This window comes from Anser anser (assembly GCF_964211835.1).
Source record: "Anser anser genome assembly, chromosome: 34".
Lineage (NCBI taxonomy): Eukaryota > Metazoa > Chordata > Aves > Anseriformes > Anatidae > Anser > Anser anser.
In genome coordinates this window covers 149363-165818 of record NC_139755.1, presented here as the reverse complement: position 1 = coordinate 165818, position 16456 = coordinate 149363, and the positions used below count along the sequence as shown (strand labels likewise).

The window sequence follows — 16456 nt, the reverse complement described above, 5'->3', positions numbered from 1 at the left end:
CGGAGGGGCGGCCTCAGGGCCTCCCAGTGCTCCCAGTGCCCTCCCAGTAGGCCGCAGGCCCCTCCCAGTCCCCTCCCAGTGCTCCCAGTCCTCTCCCAGTTCCCCTAGTCCCCTCCTATACTGGTCCCAGTCCCCTCCCAGTCCCTCCCAGTCCGTCCCAGTCCCTCCCAGTACCCCCAGTCCCCTCCTATACTGGTCCCAGTCCCCTCCCAGTCCCTCCCAGTCCCCCCAGTCCCCTCCCAGTCCCCCCCCAATCCCTTCCAGTCCCTCCCAGTCCCCCTAATCCCTCCCAGTACCCCCAGTCCCCTCCTATACTGGTCCCAGTCCCCTCCCAGTCCCTCCCAGTCCCCCCAGTCCCCTCCCAGTCCCCCCCCAATCCCTTCCAGTCCCTCCCAGTCCCCCTAATCCCTCCCAGTACCCCCAGTCCCCTCCTATACTGGTCCCAGTGCCTCCCAGTCCCCCCAACACCCCCCCTCCCCTCTCTCCCCCCGGAAGTGACGCAGAGTGGTGGGCGGGGCTCCGAGCCCAAACCTGACGTCACTTCCGCCCTCCTCCCCCTTTCCCAGCAGCCCTCGCGGCCGGGGGGGGGGCGGGGCCGGGCCGGCGGCGGACGGGGTGAGAGGGGGGGAGGGGGCGGCCCGGAGGGGAGGGGGAGGGGGTCACGTGGGGGTCGGGGGTCACGCGGGGGTCGGGGAGGTCACGTGGGGGTCGCGGGGGTCACGTGGGGGTCGGGGGTCACGTGGGGGTCAGGGGTCACGTGGGGTGGGGTCACCTGGGGACATGGGGACACCTTGGGGGGTGGCACCAGGTTATGGGGTCACCGTGGGGTGGTGGCACCGGGACCTATGGGTGCTATGGGGTGGTGGCACCGGGTTATGGGGGTCCCAATGGGATGGTGGCAATGGGATATGGGGTCCCCATGGGGTGGTGACACCAGGTTATGGGGTCACCGTGGGGTGGTGGCACCAGGTTATGGGGTCACCATGGGGTGGTGGCACGTGGGGTTATGGGGTCACCGTGGGGTGGTGGCACCTGGGGTTATGGGTCCTATGGGGTGGTGGCACCAGAACCTATGGGGTCCCCATGGGGTGGTGGCACCGGGACCTATGGGTGCTATGGGGTGGTGACACCAAAATATGGGGGTCACCATGGGGTGGTGACACCAGGTTATGGGGTCACCGTGGGGTGGTGACATTGGGATATGGGGTCCCCATGGGGTGGTGACATCGGGATATGGGGTCACCATGGGGTGGTGGCACCTGGGGTAATGGGTTCTATGGGGTGGTGGCACCAGAACCTATGGGGTCCCCATGGGGTGGTGGCACCGGAACCTATGGGTGCTATGGGGTGGTGACACCAAAATATGGGGGTCACCATGGGGTGGTGACACCAGGTTATGGGGTCACCGTGGGGTGGTGGCACCTGGGGTAATGGGTTCTATGGGGTGGTGGCACCAGAACCTATGGGGTCCCCATGGGGTGGTGGCACCGGAACCTATGGGTGCTATGGGGTGGTGACACCAAAATATGGGGGTCACCATGGGGTGGTGACACCAGGTTATGGGGTCACCATGGGGTGGTGGCACCTGGGGTAATGGGTTCTATGGGGTGGTGACACCAGGACCTATGGTGTCACCGTGGGGTGGTGGCACCGGGACCTATGGGTGCTATGGGGTGGTGACACCAAAATATGGGGGTCACCATGGGGTGGTGACACCAGGTTATGGGGTCACCGTGGGGTGGTGGCACCTGGGGTAATGGGTTCTATGGGGTGGTGGCACCAGGACCTATGGGTCCTATGGGGTGGTGACACCAAGATATGGGGGTCCCCATGGGGTGGTGACATCGGGATATGGGGTCCCCATGGGGTGGTGACACCAGGTTATGGGGTCACCGTGGGGTGGTGGCACCAGGTTATGGGGTCCCCGTGGGGTGGTGGCACCAGGTTATGGGGTCACCATGGGGTGGTGGCACGTGGGGTTATGGGGTCACCATGGGGTGGTGGCACCAAGACCTATGGGTCCTATGGGGTGGTGACACCAAGATATGGGGGTCCCAATGGGATGGTGACAATGGGATATGGGGTCCCCGTGGGGTGGTGGCACCAGGTTATGGGGTCCCCGTGGGGTGGTGGCACCAGGTTATGGGGTCACCGTGGGGTGGTGGCACCTGGGGTTATGGGTCCTATGGGGTGGTGGCACCGGGATATGGGGTCACCATGGGGTGGTGACACCAGGTTATGGGGTCACCGTGGGGTGGTGGCACCAGGTTATGGGGTCCCCATGGGGTGGCGACACCAGGACCTATGTCTTTTACGGGGTGCTGGCCCCAAGTTATGGGATCCCCACGGGCCGTAGGCGACCCCAGCCCCCCCGGGAGCCCCCACCTCACCCCGTGCGTGTGTCCCCCGTCCCCCGTCCCCCCCCCCCCCAGCCCCATGGCGTCCCCGGTGGCCCTGTCGCGGTGTCCCCAGGCGTCCCGCTGGCTGTGGGCGCTGCACCCGGCGGTTGCGGGGCCGCGGCGCGGGGCGGGCCACAACCGCTGGTCCAAGGTGCGCAACGTCAAGGGCCCGCGCGACGCCGCCCGCAGCCGCCTCTTCCAGCGCCTCGGCCTCCTCCTGCGCACGGCCGCACGCGGTGGGTGGATCCCCGGATCCCCTTTTTCCCTGGATCCCCTTTTTCCCCGGATCCCCTTTTCCCCGGATCCCCTTTTCCCCTGGATCCCCACCCCCCGGATCCCCTTTTCCCCAGGATCCCCTTTTCCCCAGATCACCACCCCCTGGATCCCCTTTTCCCCAGATCCCCTTTTTCCCCAGATCCCATTTTCCCCCGGATCCCCTTTTCCCCCAGATCCCCTTTTCCCCTGGATTCCCTTTTCCCCCGGATCCCCTTTTCCCCCAGATCCCCTTTTCCCCAGGATCCCGTTTTCCCCGGATCCCGTTTTCCCCGGATCCCCACCCCCCGGATCCCCTTTCCACCCGGATCCCCTTTTCCCCCGGATCCCCTTTTCCCCCGGATCCCCTTTTTCCCTGGATCCCCTTTTTCCCAAGATCCCCTTTTCCCCGGATCCCCTTTTTCCCAGATCCCGTTTTCCCTGGATCCACAACCCCCTGGATCCCCTTTTCGCCCGGATCCCCTTTTCCCCAGATCCCTTTTCCCCCAGATCCCCTTTTCCCCAGATCCCCTTTTCCCCTGGATTCCCACCCCCTGGATCCCCTTTTTCCCCCAGATCCCCTTTTCCCCGGATCCCCTTTTCCCCAGGATCCCCTTTTCCCCAGATCCCCTTTTTCCCCGGATCCCCACCCCCTTTTTCCCCTTTTCCCCCAGATCCTCACCCCCTGGATCCCCTTGTTCCCCGGATCCCCTTTTCCCCCAGATCCCCTTTTCCCCCAGATCCCCTTTTCCCCAGGATCCCTTTTTCCCCAGATCCTGTTTTCCCTGGATCCCCACCCCCTGGATCCCCTTTCCCCCCGGATCCCCTTTCCCCCCGGATCCCCTTTTCCCCCGGATCCCTTTCCCCGGATCCCCTTTTCCCCCAGAGCGCCTTTCCCCCAGATCCCCTTTTCCACTGGATCCCCACCCCACAGATCCTCCAGGATCTCCTGATGATCCCTGGGATCCTAAAGACCTCTCCACCCCACAGATCCCCCCCCAGGACCTCCCCACCCCATAGATCCCCCCCAGGACCTCTCCACCCCAAATCCCCCAGGATCTCCCGAGGATCCCGGGGATCCCAAAGACCTCCCCACCCCACAGATCCCCCCCCAGGACCTCCCTCCGCCCCACAGATCCCCCCGTAAGGTCCTTTGGGATCTCGGGGGGGGGGTCTCCCCACCTCCCAGGACCCCACCCCAAATCCCCCCCCCTTCACCCCCTTTTCTCCCCGCAGAGGGGGGCCCGGACCCGGCGCTCAACGCCCACTTGGCCAACGTGGTGGAGCAGTGCCGGGCCAAGAACATGCCCAAGGCCTCCATTGAGGCCGCCATCCGCGGCGCGGTAGGTCCCGGCGGGGGATTTTGGGGCCCCGTCGCCCCACAACTTGTAGGGCAGACCCCCCCCAACCCCATCGTCCTCCCCCCCCCCCCCCCCCCGTCCAAGGAGAGAGCGGCGGCGGCGGCGACGCGGGTCGTCTACGAAGCCCGAGGCGCCGGCGGGTGGGCGCTGCTCCTGGAGGTCCTCACCGACAACCCGCGGCGGAGCCAGCACGAGATCCGCCTCCTCCTCGCCCGCAACGGGTTCGTGGCCCCTCGGGGGGGCGCCGAGGCCGGGACGTGGAGGCCCCGCGCCCGTCGGGTTTCGAGGCTGAGCCTCGATTTTTTATTATTTATTTTTATTTTTATTTATTTATTTTTTTTCGTTTTTTGTTTATTTTTTTTTTCCACCAGGGCCGCCATGGCCGATGGCGCCCGGCACGGCTTCGAGGAGAAGGGGGTGGTGCGCGTGGCCCCCCGGGACCTGCGGGGGAGCCCCGTCTCGCTGGAGGCCGCCCTGGAGGCCGCGGTGGAGGCTGGAGCTCAGGACGTTTGCCGGGAGGAGGAGGAGGAGGAGGAAGAGGAAGAAGAGGAGGCGGCGCTGAAGGTGGGGGAGGGGGCGGGATCGGATGGTTTGGGTGGGGCGGGAGGTGGTGCCCTCGGTTCTCCGTCCTTGATTACAATTGGGCAACCCTTGGCCGCCCCCAATGACCATTGGCCAAGCCTTGACCATCCCCAATATCCATTGGCCAACCCTTGACCTTCTACAGCCCCCCCATTGGCCAACCCTTGACCATCCCCAACCACCCTTGGCCAACACTTGACTATCTCCAACGACCATTGGCCAACCCTTGACCATCCCCAACCGCCCTTGACCATCCCCAATGACCATTGGCTGTCCGTTGACCACCCCCAACAACAGTTGGCCAACCCTTGACCATCCCCAACGACCATTGGCCAACCCTTGACCATCCCCAATGACCATTGGCCAACCCTTGACCATCCCCAACTACCGTTGGCCAACACTTGACCATCCCCAATGACCATTGGCCATCCCTTGACCATCCCCAACGACAGTTGGCCAACCCTTGACCATCCCCAACCACCCTTGGCCAACGCTTGACCATCCCCAATGACCATTGGCCGGCCCTTGACCATCCCCAATGACAGTTGGCCAACCCTTGACCACCCCCAATGACCATTGGTCAACCCTTGATCTTCTACAACCCCCGTTGGCCATCCCCAATGACCATTGGCCAACCCTTGACCAACCCCAACCGCCCTTGACCATCCCCAATGACCATTGGCCAACCCTTGACCATCCCCAACCACCCTTGACCATCACCAATGACCATTGGCCAACCCTTGACCATCCCCAACCGCCCTTGACCATCCCCAATGACCATTGGCTGTCCGTTGACCACCCCCAACAACAGTTGGCCAACCCTTGACCATCCCCAACGACCGTTGGCCAACCCTTGACCATCTCCAATGACCACTGGCCAATCCTTGACCTTCGACAACCACCCTTGGCCAACCTTTGACCATCCCCAACGACACTTGGCCAACCCTTGACCATCCCCAACCACCCTTGACCATCCCCAACGACCGTTGGCCGTCCCCCGACCACCCCCAACCCCCATTGGCTGCCCCCCCCCCCCCGCAGTTCATCTGCGAGACCTCGTCCCTGCGGGCCGTGCGGGAGCGCCTGGAGGCCTCAGGGCTGCGTCTGCTCTCGGCCACCATCGAGTACCTGCCCCGGGACCGCGTGGCGCTGCCGGAGGGGACGCGGGAGGAGGCCGAGCGCCTCCTCCAGGCCCTCGGGGACTACCCCGACGTCGTCAACATCTACCACAACATCCAATAGGAAACCGGGGGGGGCGGGGGGGTGTGGCCCTGGAATTTGGGGTCACCTCCCCCCCCCCCATGTTGTTGGTGACAATAAAAGCCTTTTTTCCGAGCGTGGCTCCGCCCCCACGGGTATTAATTTCACCCCACGGTCGACCGCCGCCCGTGGGGAAGCCGGGGTCCCCCACCCCGAAAGGAACCCCAATATTTGGGCCCCAAAAAACACGGCGGCAGCGGAGGGCAGGGTCATTTATTTAAGGGGGGGGGGGGACCACCGGGGTCAGTCGTCGGATCCCGTGGGGCTGCCGAGGAAGATGTCGCCGTAGGGGAAAGCTTGGGCGGCCCCGTCCTCCTCCTCCTCCTCTTCGTCGTCCTCGTCGTCGTCCTCGTCGTCGTCGTCCTCCTCGTCGTCCTCCTCCTCCTCAGGGTGGATGAAGGCCCCAGCCTCCCCCTGGAGGTGCCGCCGGACGACGGGGTGGGTGAGGCCGAAGAAGTCATCGCCGGCCCCGGGGACGTGCGGAGGCCCCCGGGGCCTCCCCCCGGCCTCCTCCAAGGCCTGGAGGAGGCGAGCGTGGCAAACGTCCGGCGTGGGGCCCCCCAGCACCCTTCCGGGCTCGTCCTCGGCCACGATCTCGCAGCGGGGTCCGGCGACGATCCGGCAGGTGTAGAGGCAGCGCCGAGCCGGCCTCCGGAGGCTGGCGAAGAGCCGCGTGCTCCGGTAGCCCGGCGGCAAGATGGCCGCCGCCCCCGCCCCGACGACGCCCAAGCTGTGCACCGTCAACGGGCCGAGAGTCAAGGGCAACGCCGGCGGCCCGCCACGCCGGCGCGGCGACGTGCTCAGGATGGCCGCCGGCGGCCCCGCGAGGTTGGCAGCCTCTTCGGGCGGCCTCAAGATGGCCGCCGGCAACGCCACCGCCGCCGCTTTGGAGGCTCCCCGGGGACCGTTGGGCCTCGTGGGGTCCCTCGGGTCGTCGAGCGGAGCGTCGCGCGAGCCCGCCGCCCTTGACCCGTCCCTGGAGGCCGCCGGCCTCGCGTCCTCCCTCGACCCCGCCGGCCTCGACTCATCCCTCGGCCCCGCCGGCCTCAACCCGTTCCTCCCTCCCCCCGGCCTCCCCTCCGCCCCCTTCGCCCCGTCCCTCGCCGCCCTCCCCCCGTCCCCCCGGCCTCCCCTCCTCGCCCGGCGCCCGGCCTCGCCGCCGGCCTCCTCGCCGCCGGCCAAGGCCCGGAGTTGGAGGAGGCGGGTGAGGAGGAAGCGGCGCTCGTCGCGCGCCCGCAGGCACTTGGCCTCCAGCCTCGCCACCTCGTCGCACAGCGCCCCGTTCTCGAAGACCAGCGCCCGCGCCGCCCGCCGCAGCCGGCTGTACTTGAGGCGGTAGCGCTCGGCCGGCCGCGCCCGCGGGGCCTTCGGCATCCTGGGGGGGGGGGGGGGGGGGGAATCGGGAAGGGGTTAATTAGGCCACTAATTAATCGATGGGATCATCCCGGGGGGGGGGGGGAACGCGGCGAAGGGCTGGGGGCGCGGCGGGGGAGGGCACGGCGCTGGGTGGGGTTGCAGCGGGTTGGAGGAGAAGTTGCAAGAGGTTGCGGTGGGTTGGAGGAGTAGTTGCAAGAGGTTACAATGGGTTGGAGGAGTAGTTGCAAAAGGTTACAATGGGTTGTAGGATTAATTGCAAGAGGTTGCAAGGGTAAATGTGGTTGCGATGGGTTGGAGAAGAAGTTGCAAGAGGTTACAGTGGGTTGTAGGAGTAGTTGCAATGGGTTGCAAGGGTAAGTGTGGTTGTGATGGGTTGTAGGAGTAGTTGCAAGAGGTTACAATGGGTTGTAGGAGTAGTTGCAAGAGGTTACAGTGGGTTGGAGGAGTAGTTGCAATGGGTTGCAAGGGTAAGTGTGGTTGTGATGGGTTGTAGGAGTAGTTGCAAGAGATTACAATGGGTTGTAGGAGTAGTTGCAACGGGTTACAAGGGTAAATGTGGTGGCGATGGGTTGTAGGAGTAGTTGCAAGAGGTTACAGTGGGTTGGAGGAGTCGTTGCAACGGGTTGCAAGGGTAAATGTGGTTGCGATGGGTTGTAGGAGTAGTTGCAAGAGGTTGCAATGGGTTGTAGGAGTAGTTGCAAGAGGTTACAATGGGTTGGAGGAGTCGTTGCAAAAGGTTACAATGGGTTGTAGGATTAATTGCAAGAGGTTGCAAGGGTAAATGAGGATGCGATGGGTTGTAGGAGTAGTTGCAAGAGGTTACAATGGGTTGTAGGAGTCGTTGCAACGGGTTGCAAGGGTAAGTGTGGTTGTGATGGGTTGTAGGAGTAGTTGCAAGAGGTTACAATGGGTTGGAGGAGTCGTTGCAAGAGGTTGCAAGGGTAAGTGTGGTTGCGATGGGTTGTAGAAGTTGTTGCAAGAGATTACAATGGGTTGTAGGAGTAGTTGCAAGAGGTTGCAAGAGTAAATCTGGTTGCGATGGGTTGTAGGATTAATTGCAAGAGGTTGCAAGGGTAAATGAGGTTACAGTGGGTTGTAGGAGTAGTTGCAAGAGGTTGCAAGGCTACGCGTGGTTGCAACGGGTTGCAGGAGTAATCACAATTAGTGCAAAGGACTGTAATTAATGCAATGAGCTGCTCTCGATGTGATGACTCCCAATTAGTGCGAGGAATTGCAATTAACGCAACGAATTGTAACGAATGCAATGCATTGTAATTAATGCAATGCATTGTAATTAATGCAACTAATTGTAATTAGTGCAACTAATTGTAATTAATGCAACGAATTGTAATTAGTGCAACGAATTGCAATTAGTGCAATGAGCAGCATTGCTTCCAGGCAGTGCAATTAATTACAATTAGTGCAAGGCCTTGCAATTAGTGCAAACCTTTGCAATTAATGCAACCCTTTGCAAACCATGCAAGGCTTTTCAATTAGTGTAAGGCTTTGCAATTAGCAGAGGGCTTTGCAATTATTCGTGCAATGCTGTGCAATTAGAGCAATGTTTTGCAATTAGCACACTGATTTACAATTAGTGCAAGGCCTCGCAATTAATTTTGCAAATTAATTTTGCAATTAATTTTGGGAAGCCTTTGCAAACCGTGCAAGGCTTTGCAATTAGCAGAGCGCTTTGCAATTATTCGTGCAATGCTTTGCAATTAGTGCAAGGCCTTGCAATTAGCACACTGCGTTGCAATTAGTGCAAGGCCTTGCAATCAGTGCAACCCTTTGCAATTAGCACACTGCTTTGCAGTTAGTGCAAGCCCTTCAATTAATGCAACCCTTTGCAATTAGCACAACCCTTTGCAAACCGTGCAAGGCTTTGCAATTAGCACAAGGCCTTGCAATTAATGCAACCCTTTGCAAGTAGTGCAAGGCTTTGCAAACCGTGCAAGGCTTTGCAATTAGCAGAACGCTTTGCAATTATTCGTGCAATGCTTTGCAATTAGTGCAATGCCTTGCAATTAGCACACTGCATTGCAATTAGTGCAAGGCCTTGCAATTAATGCAACCCATTGCAATTAGTGCAACCCTTTGCAAACCATGCAAGGCTTTGCAATTAGCGCAATGCCTTGCAATTAATGCAAGTAGTGCAAGGCTTTGCAAACCGTGCAATGCTTTGCAATTAGTGCAACGCCTTGCAATTAGCACAGTGCTTTGCAATTAGTGCAAGGCCTTGCAATTAGCACAGTGCTTTGCAATTAGTGCAAGGCCTTGCAATTAGTGCAAGGCTTTGCAATTAGCAGAGCACATTGCAACCCTTCGTGCAATGCTTTGAAACTAGAGCAATGCTGCGCAATTAGCTCAGGGCTTTGCAATTAGTGCAAGGCCTTGCAATTAATGCAACCCTTTGCAATTAGTGCAACCCGTGCAAGGCTTTGCAATGAAGGCAACCCTTTGCAATTAGTGTAAGGCTTTGCAATTAGTGCAAGGCCTTGCAATTAATGCAACCCTTTGCAAGTAGTGCAAGGCTTTGCAAACCGTGCAAGGCTTTGCAATTAGCAGAACGCTTTGCAATTATTCGTGCAATGCTTTGCAATTAGTGCAATGCCTTGCAATTAGCACAGTGCTTTGCAATTAGTGCAAGGCCTTGCAATTAGTGCAAGGCTTTGCAATTAGCAGAGCGCTTTGCAATCCTTAGTGCAATGCTTTGCAACTAGTGCAATGCTGCGCAATTAGCGCAGGGCTTTGCAATTAGTGCAAGGCCTTGCAATTAATGCAACCCTTTGCAATTAGTGCAAGCCTTTGCAATTAGTGCAAGCCTTTGCAATTAGCGCAACCCTTTGCAATTAATGTGACCCTTTGCAATTAGCGCAACCCTTTGCAAACCGTGCAAGGCGTTGCAATTAACGCAGCGCCTTGCAATGAAGGCAACCCGTTGCAATTAGCGCGAGGCCTTTTAATTAGCGCAAGGCCTCGCAATTAGCCGTGCACCACCCCCGCGACCCCCCCCCTTCCCCTCCCCCGCCCCGCGCCCCCCCCTCCCCGCACTCACCCGGCGCCGGGAGGAGGAGGAGGAGGAGGAAGAGGAAGTGTGGGGGAGGGGCCAGGAAGCGGAAGAGGAGGGGTGGGGGCGGGGCGGGAGGAGGGGGAGGGGGGAGGAGGAAGGCCGCCGAGGGGCGGGGGGGGGGGAGGGGGGGTGCGCCCCGAAAGGCGGCGGGCGGTGACGTCACGCGGCGGGGCGACCTCTGACCTCTCCCCTCCCCCACCCCCCGGGGCCCCTCCCCCTCGTGACCTTTGACCTCCCCGGTGGCGGGGGTGGGGGAGGGGCGGCGGACGAGGACAATGGAGGTGAGCCGGGGGGCGCCGAGAAGGGGGGAGGGGAGGGGGGGGGGCCCTGACGGTGACGTCATCCCCCCCCCCGTGACGTCATGTGTCCCCCCCATCCAGGTTGGGTCCCCTCCGGTCCCCAAGGACGACGGCGATGACGGCGGCGATGACGGCGTGGCCACCAGGTGGGGGAGAGGACGGGGGGCGTTGGGGGGGGGGGAGGGGCACTAAAACGGGTGGGGGAGGGACATGGGGACAGGGGGACACGGCCTTGGTGTCCCCAGGGTGACGTCGCCGCGGCCCGCGGCCTCCCTTGCCCCAAAACCGACGTCCCCTCGATGACGTCCCCAAGTTGACGTCCCCCAACGTCACCTCCCCCCCACCCCAGAACCTCCCTAACCCCAAGACCGACGTCCCCAAGACCGACGTCCCCAAGATGATGTCCCCAAGTTGACGTCCCCATGTCCCATGGCCTCCCTTACCCCAAGACCAACGTCCCCAAGACCGATGTCCCCAAGATGATGTCCCCCAACGTCACCTCCCCCATGTCCCATGGCCTCCCTTACCCCAAGACCAACGTCCCCTTGATGATGTCCCCAAAATGATGTCCCCAAGTTGACGTCCCCCCACCCCGTAACCTCCCTAGTCCCAAGACCGACGTCCCCAAGATCGATGTCCCCAAGATGATGTCCCCAAATTGAGGTCCCCCCACCCCGTGACCTCCCTTACCCCAAAACCGACGTCCCCTCGATGACGTCCCCAAGTTGACGTCCCCCACCGTCACCTCCCCCCACACCCCAGAACCTCCCTAACCCCAAGACCGATGTCCCCAAGACCGATGTCCCTAAACTGATGTCCCCAAGTTGATGTCCCCATGTCCCATGGCCTCCCTTACCCCAAAACCGATGACCCCAAGACCAACGTCCCCATGATGCCCCCCCCAACTTGACGTCCCCCAGCGTCACCTCCCCCCACCCCATAACGCCCCTCGCCCCAAGACCGACGTCCCCAAGACCGACGTCCCCAAGATGATGTCCCCAAGTTGACGTCCCCCCACCCCGTAACCTCCCTAGTCCCAAGACCGACGTCCCCAAGATCGATGTCCCCGAGATGATGTCCCCAAATTGAGGTCCCCCCACCCCGTGACCTCCCTTACCCCAAAACCGACGTCCCCTTGATGACGTCCCCAAGTTGACGTCCCCCAACGTCACCTCCCCCCCACCCCAGAACCTCCCTAACCCCAAGACCGATGTCCCCAAGATGATGTCCCCAAGTTGACGTCCCCATGTCCCATGGCCTCCCTTACCCCAAGACCAACGTCCCCAAGACCGATGTCCCCAAGATGATGTCCCCCAACGTCACCTCCCCCATGTCCCATGACCTCCCTTACCCCAAGACCAACGTCCCCTTGATGATGTCCCCAAACTGATGTCCCCAAGTTGATGTCCCCAAGTTGATGTCCCCATGTCCCATGGCCTCCCTTACCCCAAAACCGATGACCCCAAGACCAACGTCCCCTTGATGATGTCCCCAAGTTGATGTCCCCCGACGTCACCTCCCCCCACCCCATAACGCCCCTCGCCCCAAGACCGACGTCCCCAAGACCGACGTCCCCGAGATGATGTCCCCAAGTCGTCCTCCCCCCACCCCACAACCTCCCTCCCCCCCCAAAAGCGCCCCCTCCCCCAACGGGTGCCCCCCACACCCAACCCCCTCCTCCTCCACCCCACAGCTCCCCGCCGCCGCTCGGCGCCCCGCAGCCGAGGCCGCCCCCTCCCCTTGCCGAAGAGGACGGGGAGGAGGAGGAGGAGGAGGACGAGGGCGAGGAGGAGGCCGAAGGCAGCGGCGAAGACCTCCCCCCCCGCCCCTACCGCTGCGGCGAGTGCGGCAAGGCCTTCGCCCAGAGCTCCAACCTCCTGAAGCACCGGCGGGTGCACACGGGCGAGCGGCCCTACCGCTGCGGCGAGTGCGGCAAGGCCTTCGGCTGGAGCTCCTCCCTCCTGGAGCACCGCAAAGGCCACGCCGGCGCCAAGCCCCACGCCTGCGGCGAGTGCGGCAAGGCCTTCAGCCGCGGCTCCACCCTCCTGGAGCACCAACGCACCCACACCGGCGAGAAACCCTACCGATGCGGGCAGTGCGGCGCCCGCTTCAGCCAGAGCTCCACCCTGGTCCACCACCGGCGCACCCACACCGGCGAGCGGCCCTACGGCTGCCCCGAGTGCGGGAGGGCCTTCGGGCGCAAGTCCACCTTGGCCACCCACCGGCGGACCCACACCGGCGAGCGGCCCTACGGGTGCGGCGAGTGCGGGCGCCGCTTCGCCGTCAGCTCCGACTTGGCCAAGCACCGGCGGGCCCGCGGCGGGCAGCGGTGCCGGGATTGCGGGCGGCAGTTCTGCCGGGCCTCGGCGTTGGCGGCGCACCGGGAGAAGGATCACGGCGGGGGTGGGGGGGGTGGGGGTGGGGGCGGTGGGGAGCCTCGGGGCGGCGGGGAGCGGTGCGGTGGTGGGGAACCTCGTGGTGGTGGTGAACCTCATGGTGAACCTCATGGTGGTGGTGAACGTCATGGTGAACCTCATGGTCATGGTGAACGTCATGGTGGACCTCATGGTCATGGGGAACCTCATGGTCATGGTGGACCTCATGGTCATGGTGAACCTCGTGGTGGTGGTGAACCTCGTGGTGAACCTCATGGTGGTGGTGAACCTCATGGTCATGGGGAACGTCATGGTGGACCTCATGGTCATGGGGAACCTCATGGTCATGGTGGACCTCATGGTCATGGGGAACCTCGTGGTGATGGTGAACCTCATGGTCATGGGGAACGTCGTGGTGGACCACATGGTCATGGTGAACCTCATGGTGATGGTGAACCTCATGGTCATGGTGAACGTCATGGTGAACGTCATGGTGGACCTCATGGTCATGGGGAACCTCGTGGTGATGGGGAGCCTCATGGTCAGTGTCATGGCGATGGAGAACCTCGTGGTGGTGGTGAACCTCGTGGTGAACCTCATGGTCACGGTGAACCTCATGGTGAACCTCATGGCGATGATGAACCTCACGGTGGTGGCGAAGGCCATGGCGACGGTGACCATCATGGCGGCAGTGGCTGTCACGGTGACGGCGCCCTTCGTGGCGGTGCCAAGCCTCCTGGTGACGCTAACACTCATGGTGACACCAAAACTCAAGGTGACACCAGACCCTGGGGTGACGCCAAACCCTGGGGTGACGCCAAACCCTGTGGTGACACCAAACCCCGTGGTGACACCGAACCTGGTGACGCCGACCCTCCCGGCGCCGCCGCCGCCGAGAGGCCGCACCGCTGCGAAGAGTGCGGCCAAGCCTTCCGCCACGCCGCCACCCTGCTCCTCCACCGGCAGACCCACGCCGGCTCCTTCTCCTGCCCCCTCTGCCCCGAGCGCTTCGAGGGCAGCGCCCAACTGGCCCGGCACCGGCGCCGGCGGCACGGCGCGGCGGCCAAACCCTACCGCTGCGAGGCCTGCGGCAAGTCCTACGCCCAACCGGCCGGCTTGCGGCACCACCAGCCCGAGCAACCCTTGGGTTGTCCCCACTGCGGCGCCTCCTTCTTCTGGAGCTGCCGGCTGGCCCGGCACCTCCGCGCCTGCCGCCCGCCCGCCAAACCCTACAAGTGCCCCGAGTGCGGCAAAGCCTTCGGGCAGAGCTCCAAGCTCCTCCGCCACCAGGTGACCCACACCGGCGAGAAGCCCTACAAGTGCCCTGAGTGCGGCAAGATCTTCAGCCAGAGCTCCAACCTGGCCGAGCACCGGCGGACCCACGGCGCCGCCCGGCGCCACTTCTGCCCTCTCTGCGGCAAGGGCTTCGCCCTCGGGTCCTACCTGGCCAAGCACCGGCTGACCCACACCGGCGAGCGGCCCTACCGCTGCACCGAGTGCGGCAAGAGCTTCCGGCAGAGCTCCAACCTCATCCAGCACCAGCGCACCCACACCGGCGAGCGGCCCTACACCTGCGGGCTCTGCGGCAAAAGCTTCTGCCAAAACTCCCACCTGGCCAAGCACCGGCGCACCCACACCGGCGAGCGGCCCTACCGCTGCGGCGACTGCGGCAAGAGCTTCCGGCAGAGCGCCAACCTCCTGGAGCACCGGCACACCCACACCGGCGAGCGGCCCTACCGCTGCGGCCAGTGCGGGAAGACCTTCGGGTGGAGCTCGGCCTTCAGCAAGCACCAGCGCACCCACCTGGCGTGAGGACGGCGCCCGAACCGGCGCGGGACGGGACCCTCGGTGTGGCCGAGGCCGTGGTTTCGGCCTGGGGAAACATCTCAAGAAGTTCCGGGTCAGTTATGATGGCCCAAAGCCATGGTTTCGCCTTGAAGAACCATCTCAAGAACTTCAAGGTGGCCCAAAGCCGTGGTTTCGTCTCGGAGAACCATCTCAAGAACTTTGAGGTTCATCAGGGTGGCCCAAAGCCATGGTTTTGTCTACGTTATGGTGGCCCAAAGTCATGGTTTAGTCTTGAAGAATCATCTCAAGACCTTCCAGGTCCATTATGGTGGCCCAAAGCCATGGTTTCGCCTTGAAGAACCATCTCATGATCTTCAAGGTGGCCCAGAGCCACGGTTTCGTCTTGGAGAACCATCTCAAGAACTTCAAGGTCCACCATGGTAGCCCAAAGTCATGGTTTTGTCTACGTTATGGTGGCCCAAAGTCATGGTTTTGTCTTGGAGAACCATCTCAAGACCTTCAAGGTGGCCCAAAGCCATGGTTTCATCTTGTAGAACCGTCTCAAGAACTTCCAGGTCCATCACGGTGGCCCAAAGTCATGGTTTCCTCTTGGAGAACCATCTCAAGACCTTCAAGGTGGCCCAAAGCCATGATTTCCTCTTGGAGAAACATCTCAAGAACTTCCAGGTCCATCACGGTGGCCCAAAGCCGTGGTTTTGTCTTGGAGAACCATCTCAAGAACTTCGAGGTCCATCAAGGTGGCCCAAGGACATGGTTTCGTCTACATTATGGTGGCCCAAAGCCATGGTTTCCTCTTGGAGAACCATCTCAAGACCTTCAAGGTGGCCCAAAGCCGTGGTTTCGCCTTGAAGAACCATCTCACAATCTTCAAGGAGGCCCAAAGTCATGGTTTCGTCTTGGAGAACGATCTCAAGGTCCATCAAGGTGGCCCAAAGCCATGGCTTCATCTTGGAGAAACATCTCAAGAACTTCCAGGTCCATCACGGTGGCCCAAAGTCCTGGTTTCGTCTCGTAGAACCATCTCAAGAGCTTCAAGGTCCATCAAGGTGGCCCAAGGCCATGGTTTCATCTCCGTTATGGTGGCCCAAAGCCATGGTTTCGTCTTGGAGAACCATCTCAAGACCTTCAAGGTGGCCCAAAGCCATGGCTTTGTCTTGGAGAACCCCGTGTCCCCGTCCCATCCCCATGTCCCCAAGACCCCATATCCCGGTGTCCCCATGTCCCCAAGACCCCCCTGTCCCCCTTGTCCCCGTGTCCCCCTGTCCCCCGTCCCCACCACCCCAATAAATCCTGGTGAACGCTGCTGCTCTGGGCCATACTGGGAGCACTGGGAGGGATTTTTGGGGGTGCTGGGAGCACTGGGAGGTGTTGGAGGGGCACTGGGAGCACTGGGAGGGAGGTTCAGGGGGTGAGGACTGGGGGTAGCTTGGGGGTTACTGGGGTGGGGAACTGGGAGCACTGGGAGGGGGTTTGGGGAACACTGGGGGATAGTGGGAGGGATTTGGGGGGGTACTGGGAGGTATTGGAGGGATAGTGGGAGCACTGGGAGGGATTTGAGGGGTACTGGGAGCACGGGGAGGAGGTTTGGGAGGACTTTAAGTGTTACTGGGAGCACTGGGAGGGATTTGAGGGGTACTGGGAGCACTGGGAGGTGTTGGAGGTGCACCGGGGG

At 61.9% G+C, this 16456-nt stretch overlaps 3 protein-coding genes across 6 annotated transcripts; 2 read left to right on the top strand and 1 right to left on the bottom strand.

Moving 5' to 3' along the window:
* Positions 1–484: 484 nt before the first annotated feature.
* On the top strand, positions 485–5920 carry TACO1 (translational activator of cytochrome c oxidase I). Its single transcript, XM_083815011.1, has 6 exons — positions 485–615; positions 2433–2635; positions 3888–3994; positions 4097–4233; positions 4384–4576; positions 5636–5920. Exons 2-6 carry the CDS (start codon positions 2437–2439, stop codon positions 5834–5836), a joined length of 837 nt encoding a protein of 278 aa, XP_083671137.1. The 5' UTR covers positions 485–615; positions 2433–2436; the 3' UTR covers positions 5837–5920.
* Positions 5921–6052: 132 nt separating this feature from the next.
* Positions 6053–10357, bottom strand: LOC310888380 (transforming growth factor beta regulator 1-like). Its single transcript, XM_083815012.1, has 2 exons — positions 10287–10357; positions 6053–7229 (listed from the first exon to the last, which is right to left on the bottom strand). The coding sequence occupies exon 2, from the start codon at positions 7226–7228 to the stop codon at positions 6098–6100; it is 1131 nt and encodes a 376-aa protein (XP_083671138.1). The 5' UTR covers position 7229; positions 10287–10357; the 3' UTR covers positions 6053–6097.
* A 42-nt stretch (positions 10358–10399) lies between these two features.
* On the top strand, positions 10400–16087 carry LOC310888377 (uncharacterized protein). Of its 4 annotated transcripts, none has more exons than XR_014575893.1 (4): positions 10400–10582; positions 10682–10746; positions 12294–15450; positions 15821–16087. XR_014575893.1 is itself a non-coding variant. In XM_083815005.1 (3 exons), exons 1-3 carry the CDS (start codon positions 10577–10579, stop codon positions 14785–14787), a joined length of 2565 nt encoding a protein of 854 aa, XP_083671131.1. In that variant the 5' UTR covers positions 10400–10576; the 3' UTR covers positions 14788–16087. The 4 variants fall into 4 exon arrangements, 1 of the variants encoding a protein (XP_083671131.1); XR_014575894.1 differs by having other exon boundaries at positions 15512–16087; XR_014575895.1 differs by having other exon boundaries at positions 12294–15605; positions 15709–16087.
* Positions 16088–16456: the final 369 nt, after the last annotated feature.

Bases quoted from the DNA above. Each gene is read 5' to 3' on its own strand.
- TACO1 (XM_083815011.1), top strand. From the start codon at position 2,437: ATGGCGTCCCCGGTGGCCCTGTCGCGGTGTCCCCAGGCGTCCCGCTGG. The intron at 2,636-3,887 runs GTGGGTGGATCC...TTCTCCCCGCAG, and splicing joins CCTGCGCACGGCCGCACGCG to AGGGGGGCCCGGACCCGGCG. The intron at 4,577-5,635 runs GTGGGGGAGGGG...CCCCCCCCGCAG, and splicing joins AAGAGGAGGCGGCGCTGAAG to TTCATCTGCGAGACCTCGTC.
- LOC310888380 (XM_083815012.1), bottom strand. From the start codon at position 7,228: ATGCCGAAGGCCCCGCGGGCGCGGCCGGCCGAGCGCTACCGCCTCAAG.
- LOC310888377 (XM_083815005.1), top strand. The intron at 10,747-12,293 runs GTGGGGGAGAGG...TCCACCCCACAG, and splicing joins GATGACGGCGTGGCCACCAG to CTCCCCGCCGCCGCTCGGCG.